We start from the raw sequence: 27677 nt of genomic DNA on the forward strand, positions 1-27677 counted from the left end.
TTATTAAAAAAATTAAATGAAGCTGAGCAGACAAAACATTAAATATCTTGGGTTCAAACTGTCTGCAATCAAATAAAAGTCAAAGGAAATGTAAGGAACACTGCATTCTCATTTTATATGCGTTTTCCACACTGTCTTAACTTTTTCTGATTTGGGGTTATAATTTTTGTCTTTTATTTTACTCTTTTGCAAAGAATGAGTAGAAATGGGAGGAGATTATATGAGAAAGGAAGAGATGGTGTAGAGAGAGAGAGAGAGAGAGAGAGATCAGTACATGAGTATGTGCGTGTATCACTCCGTATCCAGGGCAGTAGAGAAAGCTCCAGCAGGTGAAAGGAAGCGGCTCTGTCTGTGGATCAGCATCATGGAACGGATTTAACGGAATCCGTTGTTTCTAGCAGGAGGAAGGATTGGTTTCTGTTCTGTTCTTCATGTTAGATGAAAAGGCGCGTCTCGCTCCGACATGCAACAGATTACAAGCTTTGCGTTGTTTCTCATTCTGCCGCTGTTTTGGGGATTTGCGCTCGCAGGAGCTCCCAGTGTTCAGATAGGTACGGTCTTTATATTACTATTCACATTATAGTTGATTATTTTATGATAACGTTTAATATTTTCATACACTCTAAAAAACAGAAAACACAATTTTATGGTTTCTCGTTATTGTTTTAATAGGCGATTCAAAAGACAATGGTGGATTAAATTAGTGCTAATTATGAAGGAAGCAATAATCTAGTGTATTATCACCTTCATATTATTATTATTATTATTATTGTTAATAATAATAATAACAATAATAATAATAATCATAATAATAACAAAACTACACTGTAATTGGGCAATTTTATTAATGTTGTGGTATGTTGTCTAACATAAATTTTGTAGTAAATTCTGTAGTAGTTTTCCTAATAAAATAGCAATGTACACCGACTAGGCATAACATTATGACCACTGACAGGTGAAGTGAATATCACTGATTATCTCTTCATCACGTCACCTGTTAGTGGGTGGGATATATTAGGCAGCAAGTGAACATTTTATTCTCAAAGTTGATGTGTTCAAAGCAGGAAAAATGTGCAAGCGTAAGGATTTGAGCGAGTTTGACAAGTGCCAAACTGTGATGGCTAGATGACTGGGTCAGAGCATCTCCAAAACTGCAGCTCTTGTGGGGTGTTCCCGGTCTGCAGTGGTCAGTATCTATTAAAAGTGGTCCAAGGAAGGAACATTGGTAAACCGGCGACAGGGTCATGGGCGGCCAAAGCTCACTGATGCACATAGGGAGCGAAGGCTGGTCCGTGTGGTCCAATCCAACAGATGAGCTACTGTAGCTCAGATTGCTGAAGAAGTTAATGATGGTTCTGATAGAAAGGTGTACATCGCAGTTTGTTGCATATGGGGCGGCATAGGGGGGACCAACACAATATTAGGAAGGTGGTCATAATGTTATGCCTCATTGATGTATATGCAGAATGTTATAAATGTGGGTAAACCTGATTTTTACAATCATTTTTATGAATGTTGTTAAAAATGGCATTATTTGGAAAGATTTAACAGAATGATTAGCATCATGCTGAAGGTGAATAAGTTTCCCAAATTTATCAAAGACAAAATTATGAAATGACAAAAAAGCTACAGAGCAATGGCAAAACATCCCTGTCATACATTTGGTGTAACAAGCTGCAAGTGAAACGTACATGGAACTGTAAATTGTCCCCAGACAGGTGCATTAAACATTTTTTTACAACAAGCTAATTAGACTAATAATTAGGAGCACAAAACAGTTACAAATACAGGAGTTGAAGGATTTCCTGAAACAACGATTACACAAAGAACAACTGGAAATTATCTGCACCACAATAATTTCCTTTTCAACCACACACAAAACTGCCAAACGAGAAACACAGAATTGCACACCTACAATTTGTACATTAGGTATTATAAAAAGATAATGTGAAAATAAAAAAAATAGCCTGTTGTAGTAACATTGTAGTAATGTTGCAATTGTATGACCGCATCATACTAACAGTGAATTGTGAATTATGGAGGTAATCGAGGTGGGAGCATCATGATATGGGGCTGCTACTCTACAGACTGTACTGAGAGGTTACAAGTCATTAAAGAAAACATGAATAGAACAATTTCCTGCAACACATTACAGGAGAATATATCGCATTTGTCAAGTAACTAAAACTGGAAGTTTAAACAATAAATTTTTACCCACTCCATTTTTAAAGGTGAAGCTGCTTACATCAAGTTAAGTCAAATTTATCTATATAGCACTTTTTACAATGAACATTGTCTCAAAGCAACTTTACAGAATCCGGGACCAACAGACAAAAAACCCCTATTGAGCAAGCCGAGGGCGACATGGCCTATCCAAGGTTCTGACTTGAGTCCTATTGCAAATGTAGGGATGATTTTGTAATGGAGCGAACTAAACCTACTGCTACAAAGAGCTATGCTATATTTGTTAACAACAGCTGTTTTAAAACAAAGAATTAAAGTACTAAATTCAAATTGATTTTTGTTTATGATTGTAAATATATGTGTATAAGCATAAAGTATATGAAATAAAACATAGTTGATTGAATGCTTGTTCTCCTCCACTCCTACGCCCTAGGTTTCCTAGCTAGACAATTAAATCTTATACAGCCCAATTATATGGTAAGTGTTAATGGTTAATGGTAAAAGTGTTTTACTGGCAACCTGTGTGTGTAAAGTAACACTGTGTGTGTTTGTGTGTGTGCAGGGGGCTTGTTTCCTAGGGGAGCGGATCAGGAGTACAGTGCCTTTCGGGTTGGCATGGTTCAATTCTCTACGTCTGAATTCCGTCTCACTCCACACATTGACAACTTGGAGGTGACAAACAGCTTTGCTGTCACCAACTGCTGTGAGTGACATTCATTTACTGTCATTAATATAATAAATTACAGTAACTATACAGGGAAAAAAATCTATATAAGTGTATAAAATGAACTTCTTTTAATGTTGGACAAAGAGAACCCAGGGTAAACGCAAAATGTTTTTTAAGATGATGATTTCATTTACTAAAGAATACATGCTGTCCAGCCCTACCTGGCTCTTTGTGAAAAAAAAAAAAAAAATTCCCCTCAGCTACTAAAGCAACCAGTTGAAGTCCAAATTCAAATTGCCACTTTCAGACATGATAGCTGCCAAACCTGTAGAATCCGAACATCACTTAAATAGAACATGTCTGGCAACGTCAATCAGGCTAGAAGGTCTCAAAGAGATTTAAATATAGATGTGAAAAAAATCATTGAAATCTACCAGTTTGCAAAGGGTTACAAAGCCATTAGGGCTCTTGAACTCCATCAAACCACAGTAAAAGAACAGTATCCAAAGGAGAAAACTTGGAACAGTTGCAAATCTTTCCAGGCCAAAATATCACACAAATATACTTAATTATGTCGCAAACACAGTTACTTAATCAATTATGATAATGCAATTATTTATATTATAAAGCACAAATATTTACACCGAGAGTGGCGCAAGAAGTCCTGGGAATGCTGGAATAACCACGAACACTCTTACTAACAGTGAGCCTACACTACCTGCTCAACACACAATAAATCCCCACTGATAAACACTAATAAATTCTAGAAGGATATACATTTAAGAAAATATTTATGTAGTGCTCAATGATATGTACACCAAAATGAATGAAAGCCTTTACTGAACTCATGAACATGAGAGGCAGAGTTTATTGTCAATACAGTGTTGAGGAACAGCGACTGGACTTGTCAAGGGATGCTGGCATGTATTTTCACAAATTGACAAAAAATAATGTATTGTGCTGATAAATTACACTTATCTAGTATTTGGCCACATTATTTTTATTTTTAATTTACTTAAAAGTACAGTAAATGTACAATAAATGTAATGAAATAATGACAGTGACTGGCAGTGATTGAACTACTTTTGTGGTAATAAAAAAATGTCGTTGGATTAAAAACAGTCATTAATCATAATTATGTAATAACTTTACAGAGGCCAGTATGCTATACAAATATAAAGCAGCTCTAAAGAAATGAAAGCCTTTAGGGTTTAGTTTAGCTCCTGCTTTTTCAGATCTTTACATCACTGCAATCCACGCACCTCACTGTCTCAGTTCTTCCCCAGAGGACATTTACATTCACGACATTTAGCAGATGCTTTTATCCAAACTGACTTTCAATTATGATTGTATACAGTTTGTGCAATTGAGGGTTAGGGACTTGCTCAGGGGTCCAATGGAGGCAACTTGGTAGTGGTGGGGTGTAAAGTGGTAATCTTTGGAATACTAGGCCAGTGACTTAACCACTGAGCTACCACTGTTAAATCCCAGTTAAACCCCTAGATGGCACTACAGCTGTGACTTAAGTTAATCTGAGAAGAGCATTAAGACCCTGGATCAATTAAGGTGTGTCCTGAATGACTGGTTTACAAAAATCTGTGAAGATGTGAGTTACACTGTAATTTACCTTTGACTTTGAGCAGTATTTGCTCTCTTCAGTTAAATTAGGTGGCTTTCAATGTAAGCTTATCATAATGGATATACAACCCCAAATTAGAAAAGTTGGGACAGCAGGGAAAATGCAAATGCTTGGGTTTCTCAACCAATTAATTCATTTGTTAATAAACGTTCATTCCTGCATTACAGGCCTGCAATAAATAATAAAAAAAAATGTTGGTATGTGGACAATTTAGGGCTAGTAATAAGGTAAAAAAAAAAAAAAGAAAAATAACCCAAATAACCCCAGCCTAACATAAACACATCAGCATCCTGGTAGGACCAGAACACTCACACCCCCTCTTATTAACGTATCCGCCTGCACTGCTTGCCACATTGTTATAAAATTATGTGTAGAAATAACTCCAGGTAAAACATATGCATGCCATGTTTCTACTGTTCTCATAAAAGAAGAGTTGTGTACTTTTCTGTAGCATTTCAGAAGGTTTGCCTGTATTGTCTCACTAAAGGAGCCGATTCTGTATTTATAAATGGAAAGTTACAGCTGCATATGCAATGTTTTTATATTATCAAACATTATACACACCCCCTTAATTAATGCGAATGCACTAGTTAATCACAGCAAATTTACAACACGTGCTATGACCATCACACTCTTGTTTTTTTTTACATAAACTGATACAACATTAAATCATTCAATAGCAAAAATAAAACAAAGCAATTTAAGAGAGGGAACAAATGACAAATAATAATAATAATAATGGTAGGCTTGTGGGCGGCAGGGTCCGTCCAGGGTGTTACTGTGTGCCTTGCTCTCATTGAAAAGCTGGGATGGCTCCAACGCAGATGCTTGGCAGTGGGCGGCTCAAGTTGAATGTTGGAGGGCGAACAATTGAGTTTTGGTTAGCGCCCATTGTTCACGAATGTATACTGGGCCTTGTTTTACTAAAAGCTGTGCACAGTTTACCTGAGGCATAACACCATTTGTGTTGGTGGGGTTGATGTGCCCATGTCAGGCAGGACCCACCATATGCAACAGGACCCAGGTTTTCCAAAAAGTAAAACCTTTGACTCACTAGTCTATAGAACATTATCCTAAAAGTCTTGCAGTTATCTAGATAAACATTTTGTGTTCTTTTTGGTCATTGCTGTTTTTGGCCAGTGTCGTTCTTACGGTACATTGACTTTAATCAAGGCAAGTGAGACCTGAAGTTCTCAAAATATTTGTCTAGGCTTTTGTAGTTTTGTACACCTCACTCCACTTTTCAAAAATACTCACATTTGTTCGTGGAATATCTAGGAGGAAAGAAATTTTACAAACTGACTTGTTGCAATGACGGCATCCTATTAAAGTACCAATCTTAAAATCAGTACCATGCTTGTGAGCTCTTTGGAATTACCCATTCATTCATAAAGGCAGTCTTCATGGCTAGGTGCCTCCCAACACCATACAGTGTATTAGGGAGGGTGGCAAATACTCAATTTTAATTGGTCTCTTCTCATATAATAATGTCAAGCGAGTTTATTTTTTGGTGTTCTGTAGTCTGGGGTGTCTTCTAGCTGATGCCAGCAAATCTGTGTTTCCAATTTTGTTCAAGCAGTTAGCAGGAGGCTCTTTCTTTAGTATAATTGTTTCTATGTGCACACAGTGATTATGTGAAATAAAGGTGAATGTCTATTGCAAGCCAGGCCATCTTGTCCAACAGTGCTGCTTTTTTGACTGAATGGGCACACTCCAAAATATTATGGAAAAAAGAAGGAAGTAAAAGTGCCCAGAGGAAACACAATCAGACATGAGGAGGCTGCTAGACAGTAACCAGAGGTGAGAGCAGGAACCAAGTCCATTGAAGTTTTTAAGACACCATCTGCTGTGCCACTGTGCTGCTATGTGTAGCATAATACAATGTATCTGTACTTTTCAAACTTGTGCCCACATCTATTGTTGATTTTTCCTAAACAGTATGCTATATTTGTTTTCACTGTGGATTAAAGCAGGAACTTGAGCAGAAGAGACCCTTACAAAATTCAGGTATACCCTGGTGATTAACAAAGGTTACACAATTTATGCCAGCTTTTTAATTTAGATTTTAAAAAATGTTTTTTTTTATATTGAGCCAGGGGCAGCAGGGTGGAAGTGCTGCTGAAGTGAAGTCTTTTATTAAAGCGGATACAAGAACCATAGCAAATCCAATATAGAAGTATTTGTAGTTAAAGAAGGTCAGAACTACAAGACAGCTGTTCACAGTGCAAAAACAAGGAAAATTGTAGAAAATCCACAAGAAAACACAAGGAAATTAATAACAAGAAACAGATGGTAACATCGATGTGAGTATAAAGGAAAACTGCCATGAAAACTTTTTTTAAATCAAAGATTGCAGGTTTTTTTTATTATTGATTTCTGTAAAACTCTAAAAAAGCTGTTTTACTTTGTAATTCTAAATCAGTTTAGACTGATGGGTAAAAGTTACAATTTTATTTATTAAAATCAAATCCACATCACAATAAAGTGTGCAAAAAGACAAGGGGTCTAAATTCTTTCGGAATCGACTGTATGCTCTTAACATCGAGGCAACAGTTTCGGGAAGGCTATGTTAGGCTATTTCGGGAAGGCTGTCCAAGTATGGACTAAACCTTGAGAAAATAAAATTAAAGGCAGTTTGTAAAAAAATATTGTGGTAACTAGAGAAAATAATATAGATTTTTTTGTATATCAGCCACATTAAACATAGTGTATGCAAAAGGAGCAGAATGACTACAAAGCAGTTACATAGAGGTTATAAGTAAAAAAAAAAAAAAAAAACATTCTTGCTGTTGACACTGATAAACTAACCAACTGGCCAAAAGCATGTGGATACTTCTCTTCTTGAGTTTAGTTGTTTTAGTCATACCTGTAGCTAACAGGTGCTAGTTGTAACTATAGCTAATTCATTTATTTATTCGTTCATTGTCTGTTTTACCACTAATCCTGGTCAGGGTTGTGGTAAGTCTGATTAATTGGCTAAAAGGTAGAAAACACCCCGGACAGGTCGCCAGTCCATCACAGGGCAGACACACTCACTCATATGTAGGGCAGTTTTTGGAAGCTCTGTTTGGCCTGACTGTCTGTCTTTGGATTTGTGGGAGAAACTGAAGTACTCGGAGAAAAACCCTGTTTACACAGAAAGAACATGCAAACTACACAAAGAAAGGATCATGGCCACCCGGCTGGGTAATTAAACCCAGGCCCTGCTTCCTGTGAGGAGACAGTGCTACCCACTGCACTGGTTAATTTGGAGGCCTTTTACTGTTCTAGCATGACTGTGACTGTGCCCAAGTGAGGTACATAAGGACATGAGTTCTATTATTTTATTTACTTAATATTTTGTTCTACCAAATTAGAAATACAATGTGCAGTTTTTAGGTCATGCCTCGTAGCCATACCAAATAAAAAAAAATAAAAAATTCCTAATCAGACAATTTTGAATAATAATGATAATGGGCTCAACTGCTATGGAACTGGCAGAGGGCTCATGTCACAGAATCATCTCCATCTGTCACAGTATTGCTCTGACTTAATTAATCATCCTGCATATTGGGTTCATCCTCCCCAGTCTCACAGGTACAAGGCTACACCTGCCACCTCAGTGGTGAGGGGTGCCCTGAATCATTAAAGAATGAGCCAGATTTAAAGCTCAACAAGAATGGCACTTAAAGGGCTTTCATAGTTGCAGTAAATTACTGCTGATGAGACACAGCAACTGTGTGATTAAAGAGATCGCCACAGTGAGTCATCTGCACCTCCATGCCTATTGCTTGCCAAGATTGGCAGGTCATGATTCTGTGATCCGGGCCCCTGCCAATGTGCATGGCATGTGGGCCTGTCACAGCTGTATAAGTGTGACAGTTATAAGCAAGAGGCAGGAGAATGGAGTGTATTTACTGGGACGTATCCAAACAATGTTGCAAATTTATGGCTCCTTCAAATTCATGGCTCAAAACAGGTGTGAGAAAAAAAACATGCTTGTCTTTTAGATGGTTAGAGAGGTGGGTTCTAGGTCCTAGGACCAGCTGGATTATTAGTTGGACCAGTTCACCACCATTAAAAACCACAGGAATCAATATGAAAGCCCTGATATTTATAATAAGGCTTGCTATGGTTACATTAGGGCAATCAATTTACTTCTGCCAATTGGCAGATATGGGTATCCTGTTGCAAAACAAATATTGCACTGTGATATTGTTGTAACAAATTAAGCATAAGAGTGGATGCCACACAGCAACAGGAGTTTGATCATCGCCTCTGTTTTCAGTATATTCTGCCACTGTCAGTGTGAGTTCCTCCTAATTCTTTTGTTCCCTTTTACCTTTAAAAAGATGCAAAAGATGAATTAGCATATCTTATTTGTCCCTAGGTATGATTAAATGAATGTGTAAATGTGTGATGTACTGCAATAAATTGCCACCCTGTTAAGGATGTATTGCTCTTTATTGCTTTCGGGTGGTGTCAAACTCAAAGCAACTAAGACCAGAATGAAGTAGTTAATGAAAAATAATAAAAATACAAAAAAAGTTTAAAGAATCTTCAAGCATAAAATCCCTCTTTAAAACCTGGTACTGGTAAAGTGATCCATGCTCTGACCTTATGATGTTTCACAGAGAGTGGTTGCAAGTGATTGCAAACTTAAACTCACAATAGACAAGTTAGTCAGTTTGATAACATAATATTTCCATTTAAAAGCATTTAAAAAAGGATACCTACCATAAAGGTTAGTTTAAACAGAAGGTTAGTTCAAATATAGAGTCTAAATAGAATATTTCGTTTACAGTCATGATCTACATGTTTTATGTAGGTTATTCTGTTCATCACTATTCTGCTCGGTTTGTCTCTAAGGACACTTGTCCTGGTTAGGAAAGTGTTATATGACCCCTTGTGGCATGATAAAGCTAACATCAGTTTGCTATTAATGTATCATACTGTATGCATATTTAATACATTTACATTTTCGGCATTTAGCGGACGCTTTTATCCAAAGCGACTTACAATTATAACTGAACACAATTTTTAAGGGCCTTGTTCAGGGGCCGAACAGTGGCAACTTGGTGGTGGTGGGGCTTGAACCGGCAACCTTCTGATTACTAGTCCAGTACCTTAACCACTGAGCTACCAATACTCACTTAAAGGGTCAGAAATATTTTTTCAGTGATCAAGATTTGCCACATATAATCAGATTTGGTTAGTGTAATATGCAATATGGTATAGTATACTTTAAAATCTCTAACATGACAGCTATACTGTGTGACCAAACATATTAGGACATGTGCCCATGAGCTTGTTGGACATCCCATTTCCCATTTCAAAAGCCTAGGTATTATTATGAGGTTGCCCCTGACCCCACTGTGTCTACAACAGCCTTCACATGATGATGGTGGGTGTCTGTGGAATTAGTGCCCTTTCAGGTCTACCACTGATGCTTGCTAAAAAAAAGCCATAGCTTTCTGTGAACATTCCATATTGATCTCAAAGTGTTCATTGAGGTTAAGGTCAGGGGCCACTGAAGTTCCCACAACATGTGTTCCCATACCTTGTTTAGTTCACAGTTGTCCTGTCATTATGAAACAGGACCAGTGAAAGATAGAGATTACTGAGGAAGCAATTCCCAGCTGCTGTCAGCAGTATGTCTGGAAAACTAAGAACACCCTGCCTATAGTAAAGCAGGATGCTGGCTTGATAATGATCTGGAGCTGCTTTGCTACCTGCAATCCTGCAATGTGTGGAAGGCAAGATAGATTAAGTATCAATTAAGTATCAGGAAATCCTAGAAGAAAACGTCATACCTCCTGTGTGGAAGCTGAAACTTGGGCGTCATTGGACCTTTCAACAGGACAATGAACTTAACCTTACCTCAAAGTTCACCAAGGCTTGGTTTCAGTCCTGGAAGCTGTCTGGTTATGCATCACTTTTGCAGCAGGTAGTAACAGCAAAAAGGTGCTCTATGAAGGGCTAAATTATTTGAATGTTGAGCTATTTATCTTCTATGTTGACCCTTAAGTGTAGTTCCCTCTGAACATCTTTGTTTTGTTTATTTGCTTGTTTTTTGTTTATTTTTTACTCATCATGACCTTTTACTAATTTGATTATTGTATTTAGTTTGTTATTACTGTTATCCTTTAATTTCTGGTTAATTACTCTAAAAGGGGTGGCACGGTGGCTCAGTGGGTAGCACTGTCGCCTCACAGCAAGAAGGTCCTGGGTTCAGTCCCCAGTTTGGGCGGTCCGGGTCCTTTCTGTGTGGAGTTTGCAGGTTGTCCCCGTGTCTGCGTGGGTTTCCTCCGGGAGCTCTGGTTTCCTCCCACAGTTAAAAGACATGCAAGTGAGGTGAATTGGAGATACTAAATTGTCCATGACTGTGTTCGAAATAACCTTGTGAACTGATGAACCTTTTGTAATAAGTAACTACCATTTCTGTCATGAATGTAACCAAAGAGTGTAAAACATGATGTTAAAAAATCCTAATAAATAAATAAAATTAATTACTCTAAAGAATTATTTAGTCCTTGATGGCAGCCATTTTCTTTCTACCATTCATGACCTGTAGCTGGTGTTTATCCTCTTACTGGCAGAGTGAATCAATAGAGTTTCAATTAAAGAGACCTACTGATTCCCCCTGCCTGAACCACCAGGATTTACACAAGAGCAAAAGCTCAGATCCAGACCTGAACTCAGCCACCTGGGATAAGAGCAAACCTATGAGAGAAAGAAATCAGAATAAACAAGGTTACATTCTGTTAGTGGGAACTAAATAGACATTGTCTGAAGTGTGTGGACACCCCAGTCTTACTTAAAGTTTAGGTTTCACAAACTACAGCTGTACTGATTAACTGGTTTGAATTATTGTACAACATTAAACCAAAAGTTCATGGATGGGTGCTCAGGTGGTTTGACAGTCCAATATGCTAGTCCACATGTTTAAGGTTCTGAGTTTGTGTTCCTGAAAAACCTAATTAGCCATATTTGAGGGAAGTAAGGCTGGATATTGTTTCCTCTCATTGCCAGTGGATGGGTTAACAGGTTTGGTTTGCTGGGTGTTGCTTATGCAAGCGTCAGAGAAATTGACATAGGGAGTTGGAAAAGACACAAGAATAAATAAAGGATGTTAACAGCTCTACTAATAGCTGCCCTGTTCAGGTAATTCAACCAGAGCCATTGCTAACAGGTGTATAAAATAAATGTATTTTATTTAAAACGTCATGCTTCTTAGATCAGTTAAGGAAATTCCCTTTGCTGTTCTAACATAATTGTGTCCCTGTGCATAAATCAAGGTCTAGACAGACATATGATGACTTTAGTGTAAAGGAACTCCAGTGGCCTGCATAGAGCCCTGACCTCATACCCACTAAACACCTTTGCAATGAATTGGAAGGTCGATTGTGAGTTAGGCCTTTTTGTCTAACAGAAGTGCCTGACATCAAAAAAGCTTCAGAATATTGTGATTAGTACACTCCGTTGGTCCACCACACACTGTCACTGGCCTGGTTAGGAATGCCAGATGGGAATTTATGTCCTTTCCAATTCCTGCTGTCTGTTCGAGATGTGATAAACAGTCATAACTTTTTAATAATCCCTAATGAGGACATTTTTAATGATATTAATAAAGCCGTAGGGCCAGACTTTTAATTGTTGCCACCTAGATCACATTTTACATAAATAAAGTACATAATTTATTCATGTTTGGCTTGATTGCTTCTTAATCAAGATAATGGTAATTTTGTGGACCAAACTATGTGAAGTGTGTAATGGGTGTAACTGTATAGCTCAGCAGCTGGGCGTAGATTACATTGTCATGCCTAGCTGTGATGCAATTAATGGCTGACAGAGGGCACGGATTGACTCTTCGTGTCTCTGAGCCTGATTGAGCATCAATTAACTCTGGTTTTCTTTGTGGGTCCCACACATGAATTCACACTGGACTCTGGCTGTATTAGTTGGTGGAGTGGCAGCCTGCTCTTTTATAGCCACTCCCAGTTTGAACTGAGTTTCCTGTATTTATTTATTTATTTTTCACCAATTTTGACGATCAGTTCTTATCTTTTTTCTGTCCACCATCTTTTTTCTTTTAATACATTTAATATTTTTAATTTACAGTCATGTGAAAAAGTTAGAACACCTCATGAAAACCTTTGTCTTTTTAAACATATTTAAACATATGGACATTTGAGCTTTATTTGAACAGGCATAACGACCAACAGGTAGCTCTTGTCACAGTTGATGTCAAGGTAGATGCATCTACTTTCAGAAAGAGACTGCACAAGTTTGATTTTCATGGGAGGTGTGCAAGAAGGAAACCCTTGCTGTCAAAAAAACATCAGGGCAAGACTAAAGTTTGCCAGAGAACACCTAGACAAAGACCAGGACTTCTGGAACAATGTGCTTTGGACAGATGAATCCAAAGCTGAATTAGTTGGGCACAGTAACAGAAGACATGTTTGGTGCAAACCAAACACAGCATTTGAGCACAAGAACCTCATACCAAGCATAGAGGTGGAAATGTCATGGTTTGGGGATTCTTTGCAGCAGCAGGGCCTGGCAAGCTCTCCATTATAGTATCCATGATGAATTCTTCACTGTATCAGAGGGTGATTAAGGAAAATGTAAGACCATCTGTCCAAAAACTGAAGCTGAAGCGGAGGTAGACCATGCAGCATGACAATGACCCAAAACATTCCAGTAAATCCACCAAGGAATGGCTCAAAAGGAAGAAATTGAGAGTTCTGGAATGGCCAAGTCAAAGGCCGGATCTTAATCCTATTGAGATGCTGTGGGGTGATTTAAACCAGGCTGTGCATGCAAGAAACCCCTCAAACCTCATACAGCTGAAGAAATTCTGCATGAATGAGTGGGAAAAACTTCCTCCCAGTGGATGTCAGAGACTGGTAGATGGTTATAGGAAATGTCTAATTGAGGTTATTTCAGCCAAAGGGAAAATACCAGCTATTAGGGCATAGGGTGTCCTAATTTTTTCCTCACAATAAATTTCTGTTTTTGTTTGTAAAATTTTACAACTTGTGTTTCAAATGAATTAAAAAATTTTTTTTTGTTTAGTTATATAAGCACCATCTCTCAATACTGTTCAAATGAAGCTCAAATGTTCTTACATTTAAATATGTTCAAAAAGACAAAGGTTCTCATGGGATGTTTTAACTTTTTCACAACTGTATCTTGACCATGCATTATTTTTGTCACTTCTTTTTGGTCGTAACTCTTAAGACAGTATTTTTCAACCTTGTTTAAGCATACTGCATATTAGGTTTATATTTAATTCTCTGACACGCTCCATTGCAATGTTAATTAATTCTATTTTATTTTTATCTGCCTGTCTGTTTATTCCCACTTTAATCAAAACTGTGCTGTAATTTTAATTATAATTTAACTAAAGTTAACCTACCAAAGAAAAGCTAGAGAGTGAAATTTAACTTAGTAAAAGGCAAGCCCAGAAAGCTAAACCTTTCAAGTTAATTAATTTGGTAGGTCTGTTCATGTGGGTATTAACAGTTTTGTTGCTGCTATATTGTTTTAGTGTAGTTTTAGACAAATGGATAGTTATTCAATTCAGCCATGATTGGTCATTGGTTGTTTTTTTTCTCTTTTTTATTTATCTTGTTTTTGCTATGCTATATATTCAACAGTAGCCCATTATTACTTAAAACACCACTTGTTTAGGAGGCAAAGATTCTCACTCCTGTACTGTACAATGAAAAAGGGTGTGTTATACAAGATCTACATGTACTATCTGTGTGCTGCAAGCAAAACATGCAGAAAAGTGTTATTTGAAACACCTGTTTAGGAGGCAAAGATTCTCGCTCCTGTACTGTACAATGAAAAAGGGTGTGTTATACAAGATCTACATGTACTATCTGTGTGCTGCATGCAGAAAAAGCAGAAATTGGTCAAGAAGAATAGAAGAACTCAACTGTCATCATAAGGGACTCTGGCAATAAGAAGAAAATTCTGGTCTGATCAGAAGAAAACGTGACTCTTTAGACAAAACAGCAAGCATTTTGCCTGGCAGAAGCAGGCATTGTACATCACCTGGTATAATAATACCAGCCATACGGTGGCCCATAGCTATATAAAGCTTACATTATTACCCATGAATTACCCATCTTAGATCAGCTTCTAATTTATGGCAAACCTGTTTTTCAGTGGTTCTTGGCTTGCAGTTACCATTGAGAAACAATACATTAGTTTTTTTTTTTTACTGAACATGGCAAAAGAACACTGTTTCTTGTACTTGTTTTTGTCATGAATGTATTATAAGGCTGTTAAATGATGTCATAGATAAGCCCAAGCATATATAACTGGCTAATGTTTTTTTTTTTTTGTAATAAATTAACACAAGCAGTAAAGTTTTCAAGCCATAACTTTACAGCTTTGGTGGATCAAGGGATAATTTGTAATCATCATGCTTTAAGGTGCAGTTCAGTGCTAAGTCAATTTCCTCTACCAATAAGCTGTGTTAGAGTAATGAATACTGTTCTGTGTTTTGTTTTGATGCATTGTTTGTGTTGCCTGGGTCGCAGTAAAAATCATAGACAAATTGTGGGTTGCTTGAAAAAAAATGGAAAAACCCTGCATTAGCTGATAATTTGGTTTGCATTGGTCTTCATTATACGTGTTTTTAAAGCTGACCTTTACCTGAACAGCTACAGCTCTGATATAACTCCAGTCCAGCAATGTGACTCATCCTGTTCTGATCATTTCTCACCAATGTCTTGTCAGCACAGACAGGAGTAAAAATAAAAGGGTGCTAACTATGCCCACAAAGTTGAATCAGTTCATCTGGACACAAGTTTGTTGTAGAGATACGTTTCGTCACTCATCCAAGTGAATTCTTCAGTCTGAGCTGGTGTTGAATACCCCAACCTTATATGCAGACGATTTGCATAACGACCGATCACCGCCCATTGTATTACAGTGATCAGGTCCACATGCAAATCACAATTACCATTAATTACAAAGTCCATATGTGCCTTTCACATATGATTGGGGTATAGCTCCTATCACGGCATTGTAAGATGGTTAGAGATGTACATCTGCCACCCCCCTCGGTTCAGGGATGGTCGTTCCCTTTTCACATATATGGCCTCTTTGACTCCCTGTTTAAACCAGTGATCCTCCTTGTCAAGGATCTGCACATCATCATCATTAAATGAGTGGCCGCTGGCTAGCAGGTGAGTGTAAACCACAGAGTCCTGGCAAGAAGAGGTCGATCTTTTATGTTGGACCATCCGTTTCGCCATTGGCTGTTTGGTTTCCCCGATGTACAGTTCCCGGCAATCCTCCCGGCATCTAACAGCATACACTACATTACTCTGTTTGTGTCGAACTAATTTCTGGCGTAGCATGTTTTGGGGTTTGAAAGCAACTGAAACATGGAGAATATCCATCTCAATTGTTCTGCTACTTCCGCCACATATGAAATCACCACTGATTTGTGCTTAGACAGCGGTTGTCCTTCTCCTCCCTTCGATCCACTGGAGCCGTGTTTGGGCATTTTTCAAGCTAAAACAACTTGAGTATCAGGTTCAAATTAGCCTGTTAATTTAATTACTTTTATTATTTAAATGAACTTTACTTAGAGGCAGAGTAAAACACAGACAGTAGGGTGAGTATGTTTTAGTTTCATAGGTCACAGACATTTTTGCAAAATTTAAGCCAATGATCCAATTAGAAAGTGTCTACTTACTGAACTGATATGACTGATGGTACTATTTTTGATGTGTTATCTACCCCTTAAAAAGACAACCAATAATCTAGAATATATACAAGCCTGTGAATAAAGTATCTCACAGTTAAATTTTATCTTAAATTTAAAGTTATTTTAAATCTTAAAGTTAATTTATTAGGATAAAAAAGTCAAGAAATATTTTTTAACAAAGCCACATGTGCCACATTTTTGGCACACCTAGAAGTACTTCGTAATAAAATTTACCTGAAGCATTTTTTTTTCTATTTATTTATTTACTTTTTTAAAGTTGTCTTGGAACCTTAAAGCAGTCCATGGCCTGTTTTACTAGGGTATATATGAGATGACACAGGTCAAATTCTCTAAGTTGTTCTTCAACATGGGAAAGATACAAGAGCACACAATTCAAATACAGAAGAGGTGTGTTAACCTTCAAAAATCAGGGACTGTCTATAAATATAGTTACTTGCCTGAAAATGCCCACATCCACAGTTACAGATTGCCTGGACAGTAAGAGGTGCAAAAATCCCCAAAAATCACTGAGATACAAAACAAATTAGTTCCCTGGGGGTCATCAATTTTCCTAAATTACCATCACTCCGTGCTAACAGAACCTACTGGGACTTTGACTTTAAAATATGCTCTATGTTTAGATGAAATTAAAATTTTGCTTTTTGGCAACAAACACCCAAAGTCATGGTCCTTTCTGTGTTGAGTCTGGATATTTTTCCAGTGTCCTGATGGGATTCCTCTGGGTGTTCCTCACAAGTCCAAAGACATGCAGTCAGGCCAACTGGAGATACTAAAACATTGTGCGTGAATGTGTGTGTGTGTGTGCCTTGTGATGGACTGATGGTCTTTTTTGGGGTGTTGCCTACTTTCACCTAATGAATCAGACTTACTGTGGCCCTGACAAGAATAAAGTGGTAATAAAACCAGCAATGATTGATTGAATGAATGAATGAAGCTCCACAAGGTTTTGAAGAGAAGAGAGTGTACCATATAAAGGAATTCACATTTTATCTGCCTCCTATGTCTTTGCCTCTTCACTCTGATAAGTTCTTGTAATAATTAGTCCCAGCTGTTCCTGCTGTCTAACCTGATTAACCTGTGTATATATAACCTCTTGTGTTCATTCTTCCTTTGTTCATTGTGTAGTTCATTGTTAGTCTGTATGCTCTTAGTCTGTGTTCTGGTCTTACATTAGTTTAAATTAGTTCCAGTTTAGCACTACTTCTGTGTTAGTGTGTTCGACCCTGTCTCTCAGTACCAGGTTACAGTGAGACGTTCAGCATTAAGCAAAGACGTGCGTTCCAGACATTTCCACTGTTGCCATAGTGATAAGCTCCGCTCTTAACCCGCTTTGTCTGTTGTGAAGCTGGTATACACTTCACTGTTGCTTAGCACAGGGTCTTTAAAATGGTCTGAATCATGTCTGCGTGCGTCTTTGTGTGGGTGGCATGTGATTTATCCTGCCAGGGTGTGAAATTTCCTTAGATGAGGTAAAACATGCTCCTCTTTTCATGATCACCATGAAGATGGGTCTCCCTGTTACATGTGCATTTACATCATGCAGATTAGCTGTTTTAAACAGCTAAAGAATCTGCAATGTGTTTGGAAAATACACCCTGTCTAAATTTATTACTGGGAAATCATTTGTTTGCCAACTACCATTCAAAAGTTTTAAAACACCCAATTTTTTTCAACTTTTATTAATATTTACACAAGCTATGGTCTCACGGTGTTCACTGGAAGTAAAACCATACAAGTGATAAGAAATACACATTAAATAAGCCACATTTTGCTTTGCTTGATGGGGTAGAGGCAGTCCATGATTTAAAGGCTACCTTAATGTTTTTTCTATTTATTTATTTATTTATATATGTATCTATTTATTTTCTTCTGATTTAGCGTAGTCAATTTGTCTTTCGCTGCTGTGGATCCCTGATTGCATTAGAGGAGGGTATATTGCTGCTCACATAACCTCTGACGTATGGAAAGTCCTTGCAGACCCCTTCTTTATACCCTTGCTTCTGCACAGGCGCCTCGGTCTGCTAACCAGGGTCCTTGCACCTTGGTTAGCCCCCACCCACTTAGTCTGGTCATTTCCCCACCCAGCAGACACGGTGGCCAATTTTGTGTCTGCTGCAGGCACTGGCAGTTGTACCTGCTAGATGGCACCCAGCTGACTGGTAGCAAAGCCGAGATTCGAACCGGGGTGTTCAGAATCTCGGCAGTGGTGTGCTAGCGGAATAGCTACCTTATTGTTTTAAGGTGGTTCTGACATAGCCTGGAGGTACAGTATGTTTCAGGTGGTGTGGACTCTTTGGGTCAGGATTCTGGTCACTCCACAAGTCGCTGACTCTGGATTCAGCAACTGAGCCAGATACCGTTATGCTTCCGTTATGTGTCCTCCTCCATATTTGACAGTTTGTGTCATACACCAGAGAAACCCCACCCACTTAGTTCGGTCATTTCCCCACCCAGCAGACACGGTGGCCAATTTTGTGTCTGCTGCAGGCACTGGCAGTTGTACCCGCTAGATGGCGCCCAGCCGATCGGTAGCAGAGCCGAGATTTGAATCGAGGAGTTCAGAATCTTGGCACTGGTGTGCTAGCGAAATATCCCGCTGTGCCACCTGGGGCTACCTTATTGTTTTAAGGTAGTTCTGACAAGGGCTGGGCGATTTTCACTATTAATTAGGTTAATTCGAATGATCATTTTCACCCGATGTTAGAAATGTGACAATCGCGATTGTTTACATACTTTATATTTTAATCAAAATACCAACATGTCACGAGGCAGAAACTGACCAGACGCTCGTGGAATATATATCAAGGAAAGTGTAATATCAAAAAGGCAAAAACAGTGTACAAAATCAGCGAAAACTAAAACAGTAAACGGAAGACAACAAATGTAATACACGGTAATGGTTAGATTCAGAAATAAAGACCGCAAACACGATTGACAAAACGAGACACACGAACAGAAGAGTTTAATTAAGATTCACTGAATCGAACACAGCTGAAATGAATCAAAACTCCGGAGCCGATGAGCGCGATCAGGATTGGCTGACCGGGGACATGTGATAGACACGTGACAGTCCGTGGGAGCATGGGAATTGTAGTCTATATTGTTAGACGCAGATCTTAAGACCTCCATCCAACCCCCTTCCCCCCCCCCCCCCCCCCCCCAGTCACAAGAGGACAAAATCAAAGCTGAGCTGAGTGATTACTTGATGTCCCCCCAGTGTAGATACTGATACAGACTCACTTATATGGTGGAAACAGTAAACAGGCTTGTGTTCCTTTTAAGAAACCTGTAAAGAACTTATATGGTTGTGCACTTTTCTTAATGTAAGGAGGTTATGCTGCACATTATTTAAAGTGAGTTGTTTGTGAGTAATTCTTATAAAGGATATAGCTAATTAAGATTTCTATTTTGTTTTATTTATTATTAATTATTGTTATATTGTTATTGTTATAAAGTTTGAGTTTCTTAAAAGGATAATTAAAGGTGGTGCTGTTACTATTTTTGCACTTCTGCAGTCTTTTAAATTAAAATGTAAAAAAAAAGAAATTTGAGTCTTTTTTCAATTACATTATACAAGAACAAAAAATCTTAATCGAGAATCGGTAATAATTTTAAAATAATCGAGATTTTTTTTTTTTGGCAAAATCGCCCAGCCCTAGTTCTGACATAACCTGGAGGTATGTTTCAGGTCATTGTGGTGTGGACTTTTTGTGTCAGGATTCCGGTTACTCCGCAAGTTGCTGACTCTGGATTCGCTGCTGTGGATCCCTGATTGTGTTAGAGGAAGGTATATTGCTGCTCACATGCCCTCCGATGTATGGAAAGTCCTTGCAGACCCTCTTTATGCCCTTTTTTCTGCACAAGTGCCTCGTTCTGCTAACCAGGGTCCTTGCACCCTGGTTAGCCCCCACCCACTTAGTCCGGTCATTTCCCCACCCAGCAGACATGGTGGCCAATTTTGTGTCTGCTGCAGGCACTGGCAGTTCTACCCGCTAGATCAGGGGTCCTCAAACTTTTTAACCGAAGGGCCAGATTACTGTTCTTCAGTGTTTCGGGGGGCCGGACCGCGGGTGAAATAGTAAACACACCCAAAAAAGCTATTTACTATGTATACTGGATGTATTGTCTGTGCTTTGTATAATTGTAGTTCATAATGATAATGCAGAAACTTTATTTATTTTAATAATTTCCATTATCCTACCTCATACAGTGTTTCCTTAAAAAATCAGTGTGAACTGTGAGTCTGCTTTTGCCTGATAACAGTAAGCATCAGGTTCCATATTTGTTACTGCCAGTCATAATAGCTAATAAATGTTGATCAGTGAGTCTGGATCTGGTTGGAGATTTAAGGTGTTTCAACTTCGAAAAAGTTTGCACACAGAAGTAGATGCTCCCGAAAACGGTAGTTACTTTGAGTGCATGTTTTATTGAGATCAGGGAGCAATGGAAAGAGAAGCATAAAAATTAAACGACGTGCTTGAGTTTTGATTTTGGATGCATAAATGCGTTGATCTCCAGGAGCAGGTCATTAAAACATTTCAAAACTCGCCCCGACTCAGCGAGCGGATCTCAGTAAAGCACATCTTCAGCTCAGACAAGAATTCCTGAAACTGCCTGTAGTTAAGAGCATAAGCTTTAATGAAATTAACACAGGACACGAGGATTTTCATAACGAAATCCCACAGTGGCTGCGGTCACTCATGTCTCTATTGATGCGCCAATCACTCCCCTCATGCTTGGAGCGCCACCCGTTGGATCGCTGCCGTATAATCTACTGAGACTCCTTTGTTATTTTTTTCCCCGTTATAATACTGTGAGTTCGAAGATGAACAGTGGCCAGACAACATGTATTGCATGAACCGGGGTGTTCAGAATCTCGGCAGTGGTGTGTTAGCGGAATATCCCGCTGCACCATCTGGGGTTACCTTATTGTTTTAAGGTGGTTCTGGAGGTATATTTCAGGTATATTTCAGGTCATTGTAGTGTGGACTTTTTGGGTCAGGATTCCGGTCACTCTGCAAGTCGCTGACTTTATGCCTCTTGCTCCATATTTGACAGTTTGTGTCATAAGGAACTCTTGAACTCTTTTGACAACTCAGCAAAGTATAAAACCCTGTGTGATAAACTAAAGATTTTAAACTTAATCTTTAAAGATTTTACCAACCATGGTTTTCTTACTGCCCTTAACCTCTTGTCTGCCAGACCTCTTCCTTTCAGAGTTTTCTATCCAAATTTATAAGTGCCTTTTAATGTTATCATAGTGTGCCCATCTGCCAAGCCTTTGTTGGCCAACAGGGAAGTGCAAACTTCACATCAAAAGCATTCACCTCAACTAATCTAGCCTTTTTCGGTTTTACCTGGAGTAATGGAAGCTCTGCGTTTAAGCTACTAAACTAGTGATCAGAAAGTTGCTGGTTCAAGCCCCACCACCACTAAGCTGCCACTGCCACCCTGAATAAGGCCATTAACCCTCAATTGCTTGCACTGTATTCAGTCACAGTTATAAGCTGTTTTTTATAAGTGTCTGATAAATGTCATAAATGTTATAGTTCCTGGGTATGGCACTTTGTAAGTGGCTTTGTAAGCTTATCTCTGACCCTGCCTGATTTCCTGATTCCATGTGTGTCTGTATGGTTCTTTTCGTGGTTCATTTAGAGGATATCCCTGCTTCTCCCATGGGGAAAACAGCCGGTGGGCATGGCAGCTTTCTCTCTCAGCATTTCTGTGTATGGATCCACAAGCATTACCCCAGCATTATTGTCTCTCAATCTCCACATTAAAAAGGCTCCACTCTTCTCAAAAGGCTTTCAACAAGCTTTTGCAGTTATGTGGGTAATTGTGTCTAATCAGTCAATCTCAGAGCATTTGTGAGGCACTGATATGGAAAAGAGGGCCTGGCTCTGCATCAGTCTGTCAATAGATAGATTATTGATCCTGAAGGTCAATTTAGAAAATGATCCATTTTATCCCACATATGCTGAATAGAGCTGGACTCATGGCTCTGTACAGGCCAGTGAAGTTTTCCCACATCAAACTAATTAAACCATGTCTTTATATACCCTGTACTGCAGACACAGGCATGCTGGGACTGCCTCCAAACTGTTGATAAAAGTCAGAAGTTCATGATTTAGTTAATAGTAAAAAAAAAAAAGAGCCTGTTCATCTAAACAACACACAGTGTGACTTAAAAAAGTAAGTAAACAATGTTTTTAACAGCCAGAGGCAGAAATCAATATGTTGATGTAGGCGTAACAATCAAACAAGCAAAACAGGTGAATCAAATCCCCAAGAGCAAACAAGTGGGATTGCCACCACTGAGGCCAAAATGATAGCTTCTCGGTCCACCAACGCACTGACACACAACCACAGTCCTATGCTTCTTTCTCAACCCTATCAAAGAATAAAAGACAATAAAAAGGGAGTTGATTCACTGATCTAAACTTTAGAGGATGTTTTAGGAAACTCAGAAGAAAAAAAAGGGTTTAAAGGGAGCTCTCTGAAAAAAACAAGGATAATGCAACACCAGCCTTCTACCAGCTGGATTAATCATCAAGCAAAAACTCAGCCCCAATCTAAGCTCTGGGCTTAATTATTTAGCCGTGATGTCAGCTGTAGCGTATTAGCACTAATGAGCATCATCACTCCTGAGAAGTGTAGTCTGCTTGGAACTACAATGGGTGAAAGACTAGTTATAGCTATACAGTTGTAACACTAGTCCCACTTATCTTTTGTGAGAAACCAGGTTAACAGAACTACAATAAGAATTGCAGTCTTCAAGTGTCAGGACTCTCCGATCAAGTCACAAAAATCATTTATTTGCTCCATTATCTCCCATAACCTTCAGTGTAAATAACAAATAGCAGTACATTTAATCAATCTGAAAAACATTTTACACATCCACCATTTTGAAAATATTTACAGTCTATAATGGCGTATTTCCCAACCCGCGTAATGATTGAAGTCTTCTTATTCCATAAGTCCGTTTTGACTAAATATCCATACGCAATGAAGCCAGTCGATTAGAAAGTGTACCCAATCCAAGCCCAAAGATGGACACTGATGGTCGAAAATCATCAAGATGAACACATACAGAAGCACATGAAGAACCCTCTACAAATAGAAATATAACAATAATTAAGCTCCAACAATTCATAAACACCCTATCCAGATATAAACATGAAAGATACCCCAACACCCTTGTGTCTATTTACAAAACTGTGTGAACCATAAGTTTTATTCAAGGTGTAAGTACTGTATATACACTGAGTAGGAGAGCTTACTTGCTCCTCAAAAGGGTGTATACGCAGACTATAAGGCTAGGCCTCCTGCTTTTTAATCCCAAATTTTTGGGTGTTTTAGGAACCAAACTCCACACCAAACATTGCCAACATTCATGAAGGCCTCACCAAACAACTGTCCCCCCTATGCTTTTCACTTCTTCTCCTTATTTTCTTAAAGGAGAAGCAGTAGCCTCTTTGCCCCTCATAGGCTGGGAGAGGCTTTGCAACATATCATGAGCTAATGGAGGGCCTAATACTGTAACAGAGTCTATTCTGTTACACAGTGTAGCTGAAATATTATTGAATTCTTAATTAGCTATTTATACAATGTAGACATGCAAAACAGTACATATATTAAATGTACAACTTGTTTAATTATTTAAGAGTTTTGGGGCAGTCTAAAAACAACAGAAACAACAGTTACTTTGTGAATAATAGGCAATAAACTGAACTACAAAAAGTTGCTACAGGCACAATGGTGGACTGGAAAGTTTGTAAAACGTAAAAATATTAATAGTAAGGTAAGTAAGTATCAGGGCGGAGGCTTTGTTTTAATTATGAACGTACCTGAATGCCTCAATATGCATGCACCAGTTTACCACAGTTTATCAGATGTGTCTTTTCTTGTTGGTCTTGCTGATAAAAGCAAAGTTGTCCCTGAAAATAACATTGTCTAGACATCATATGTTGATCCAGTATGCATATACCCCTCAGACATAATGGTGCCTTTACAGATGTGCATGTTACCAATACCACTGGCCCCAGTGTCATGACAAATGACTTTAAAACTTTTCATTGTTATCAGGGTCATCTGTTTACTTTTTAAACCAAAGAACATTTTGTCCATTACTTTCAAAAATAATTTAAGAGGGAAATCATTGTTTCACAGTAAATGCTTCTACTTTGCATTACTCCATTTTAGATGTGATTGAGTTGAGTGAAGTTGGCAGCATTTCTGAATGTTGTTAATATATGCCTTCTGCTTTGTGTAGTAGAGGCTTAACCTTGCATTTGTATATGTAGTAATAAACAGTGTTTACTGGCATGGCTTTTTTCCCCAATAAAGTGCCAAGCTCATTCATTTCAGAAGCATTTCTAAATTGTTTGTAATTGTGTGTTGTAAAAAAAGTGTTGGGTTACTCAGTTTATTGTGGCAAACTCTACAAACTTAACCTTTATACTGGTGGTATATGTGGTGGGTCTAGTTTCCTGGAAACATCAACAAGGCAAAAATACACACTGAAGAGGGTACCAATCCATTGCTGGGCCTTGGGCATACCCCCATAGAACATAGCCAATAATGTCAGTTTAGGTATTGTGCTGACTGATAGCACTTATTGAGATTCTAACCTCAGCAGTGGTGGGCTAGCATAATAGACAACTGCACCACCTTAGCGTCTGGGTAATACTTAATTTATTACCAATTATGATAACATTACCTCTTACCTACTTTAAAAACTGACTCATTTAAAATTGCCTCTGTCCCAAAGTTTTCTGGAGTGTGTTGCAAGCTTAACATTTTAAAGGTTTAAAAGTTTTTTTTCTAAAAGTTAAAATTTAAGCTTGCTGGGTAATGTTTTTCGACTGGTGGTTGGTTTTGCACAATTTGCTTCCCTACAATATGTTAAAAGCAACCAGCTGCTCAGGTAGCGCAGCGGTAAAAACACACGCGGGAACCAGAGCTGGGATCTCAAATACATCGTATCGAGTCTCAACTCTGCCTGCCGGCTAGGCCGAACAACAACATGAACAATGATTGGCCAGTTGTTCAGACAGGGGTGCGATATTAAAAAAGCCGGATAAGTTCTCTCTCATAACTAATGCGGTTACGAGCTCTGCTGGCTGATTGATGGTGCCTGCACAGAGACGGGAAAAGAGGGGCTGTCAGGGTGTGTCTCTCCGTACACAGTGCTGAACCGCATTGCACTTGTCAAAGTGTAGGTGACAAAATGCATACGGCTGCTGCCCACGTGTCTGAGGGGGCATGGGTTAGCTTCGTTTACCTCAATCAGAGCGGAGATCGGCATTGATGGAGAGGAAGCATGACGCAATCGGGCAATTGGACGCACTAAAAGGGAGAAAAAGGGGAGAAAATGCATAATGAAAAAATAAACAAAACAACCATATCAGTTACAAAAGTAACAAAAATTACCGATACTAAGATTGGGACCTTAAAACAGCATTTCTTAATTAGTATACCTTGCTGTCTTGTAAATGCAAGAGGTGGCTGTATTACATACTGTTAATTTCCTGCCGCTGGCTACAGTTTCTAAACCACATACTCCTGCCATCTGAGCTGTTGTTGCCATGGCAGCTCTGTGCTAATAATAAAGTGTTTAGTTCTGTTTAAAATTCAGAACATTGACCTCCAACACTTTACTGAATTGCTTTATTAAGAGAATTTATTAAAATGCTGTTTCTCAATAGCTTACAATTTCACACTGCAGTAAGTGTCCTTATATTTAGATAACATGCTTATTGGAAACTGTGCGTGACTGGATTCAGCATGAAGATTAATGAGCATACATAATACTCTCAGTTATGTGACCTTTTACAAAATAAATCATTAGCTAGTTGTTGGTCTGACCCCTAGCAATGCTGGTTTAAACTGTGCTCGTTTTTGTTGGATTAGCTGGCACACACTGGTTCATGCTGAGGAACAGCTTGACTAGCATGATGATAGGCCATCATAAAAAGTTACCAGTGAAAACAGATTGTTACTTACCAATACAGAAGCAAATGAATTTTTGGTTGTCAATGTTAGCATAAAATCACTGTTTTCGACAAATACAGTATCAGATCAATACAGAAAGAATACAGGGAGGTCTATGATGAATAATCAAAATAACAAGCAACGGTAAAAACTGGGAAGATACAAGATACATGGTAGGTTGTCCACCTACGTTTGGCCATATAGTGTACATGTTCATTACAAGTTTTTAATTTGTATGATAGCCACATTACATAATTTTTTTTCTGCTTTGTAAAGCACTTTGGGCTGCTTCATGGTGAGCAAAATGAATCCAGTGCACCACTACACCCCCTCTGGGTCATTAAGTCCTAAAAACACATACACACAAAACTAACAAATACACACACCTCCTATAGAGAACTTAAAATTATTACATAAGTTTTAATCTTACTGTGCTTGCATTCCCCTTTACTCTTACAGTGTGCGTTCTGTACTTCTGGTTTCCTCAGAATTATTGCAGAAATAAATTTGAAGAGGACAGGATATCTGTCTCTACAGCAGCTACAGGAAATGAGTATGAGACAAGCAAACAAGTAAATGATAATAAATTATCTGCCAAAATTAGATGACTAAATCTGAATCTAAGAGTTTTTTGGCCAAGAAATGTGTGGTATCACACAGAATAGAGTGGAAATGTTTACATCAGTGTTTCAACACCAGACGAATTGCTGGACCTACACACTGCTCTGACTGTGTGTATTGTGTGTATTTCCCAAACCAGCTTTAGGTGGCAATTTTTTTTCCTCCTCTCCCCTCTGCAAGTTCTATTGTCTTGTTGTTTAAAGCCATGGCTTAATATTCAAAACATACACCGATCGTCCATAACATTTAAACCACCTCCTTGTTTCTACACTCACTGTCCATTTTATCAGCTCCACTTACCATATAGAATCTCCCAGGACCACTACAGACCAGGTATTAATTAGGTGGTGGATCATTCTCAGCACTGAAGTGACACTGACATGGTGGTGGTGTGTTAGTGTGTGTTGTGCTGGTATGAGTGGATAAGACACAGCAATGCTGATGGAGTTTTTAAACACCTCACTGTCACTGCTGGCCTGAGAATCGTCCACCAACCAAAAATATATCCAGCCAACATCATCCCGTAGGCAGCGTCCTGTGACCACTGATGAAGGTCTAGAAAATGACCAACTCAAACAAGAGCAATAGATGAGTGATCGTCTCACCTAAATAATACCTGCAGTAAATTCCTGAGTAAAAGCGGGTTAAAAAGTATTTTGAAAAATAGATGAACTACAGTCAGTAATTGTAGAACTACAAAGTGCTTTTATATGGTAAGTGGAGCTGATAAAAAGGACAGTGTGTGTAGAAACAAGGAGGTGGTTTTAATGTTAGGGCTGATCAGTGTATACCCATGTCAAACAGCAGTTACCCCTTAAACTTAATAACTGGTTATGCCT

At 38.5% G+C, this 27677-nt stretch overlaps 1 protein-coding gene across 7 annotated transcripts in view; it reads left to right on the forward strand.

The window, feature by feature from the left end:
- Positions 1 to 348: 348 nt before the first annotated feature.
- The window catches only part of gria2b (glutamate receptor, ionotropic, AMPA 2b), an 82859-nt gene continuing 55530 nt past the window's right edge, over positions 349 to 27677 (forward strand). For 6 of the 7 annotated variants that reach the window (XM_063000521.1, XM_063000522.1, XM_063000515.1 and 3 more), the window contains exons 1-2: positions 349 to 551; positions 2747 to 2887. In XM_063000521.1, coding sequence (XP_062856591.1) covers positions 464 to 551; positions 2747 to 2887 — 229 coding nt within the window. In that variant the 5' untranslated portion in view covers positions 349 to 463. Of the gene's footprint in view, positions 552 to 2617; positions 2662 to 2746; positions 2888 to 27677 lie in introns of all 7 variants that reach the window. The other variant, XM_063000517.1, reaches the window with a different exon arrangement.

This window comes from Trichomycterus rosablanca, chromosome 8 (genome assembly GCF_030014385.1).
Source record: "Trichomycterus rosablanca isolate fTriRos1 chromosome 8, fTriRos1.hap1, whole genome shotgun sequence".
Taxonomy (NCBI): Eukaryota; Metazoa; Chordata; class Actinopteri; order Siluriformes; family Trichomycteridae; genus Trichomycterus; species Trichomycterus rosablanca.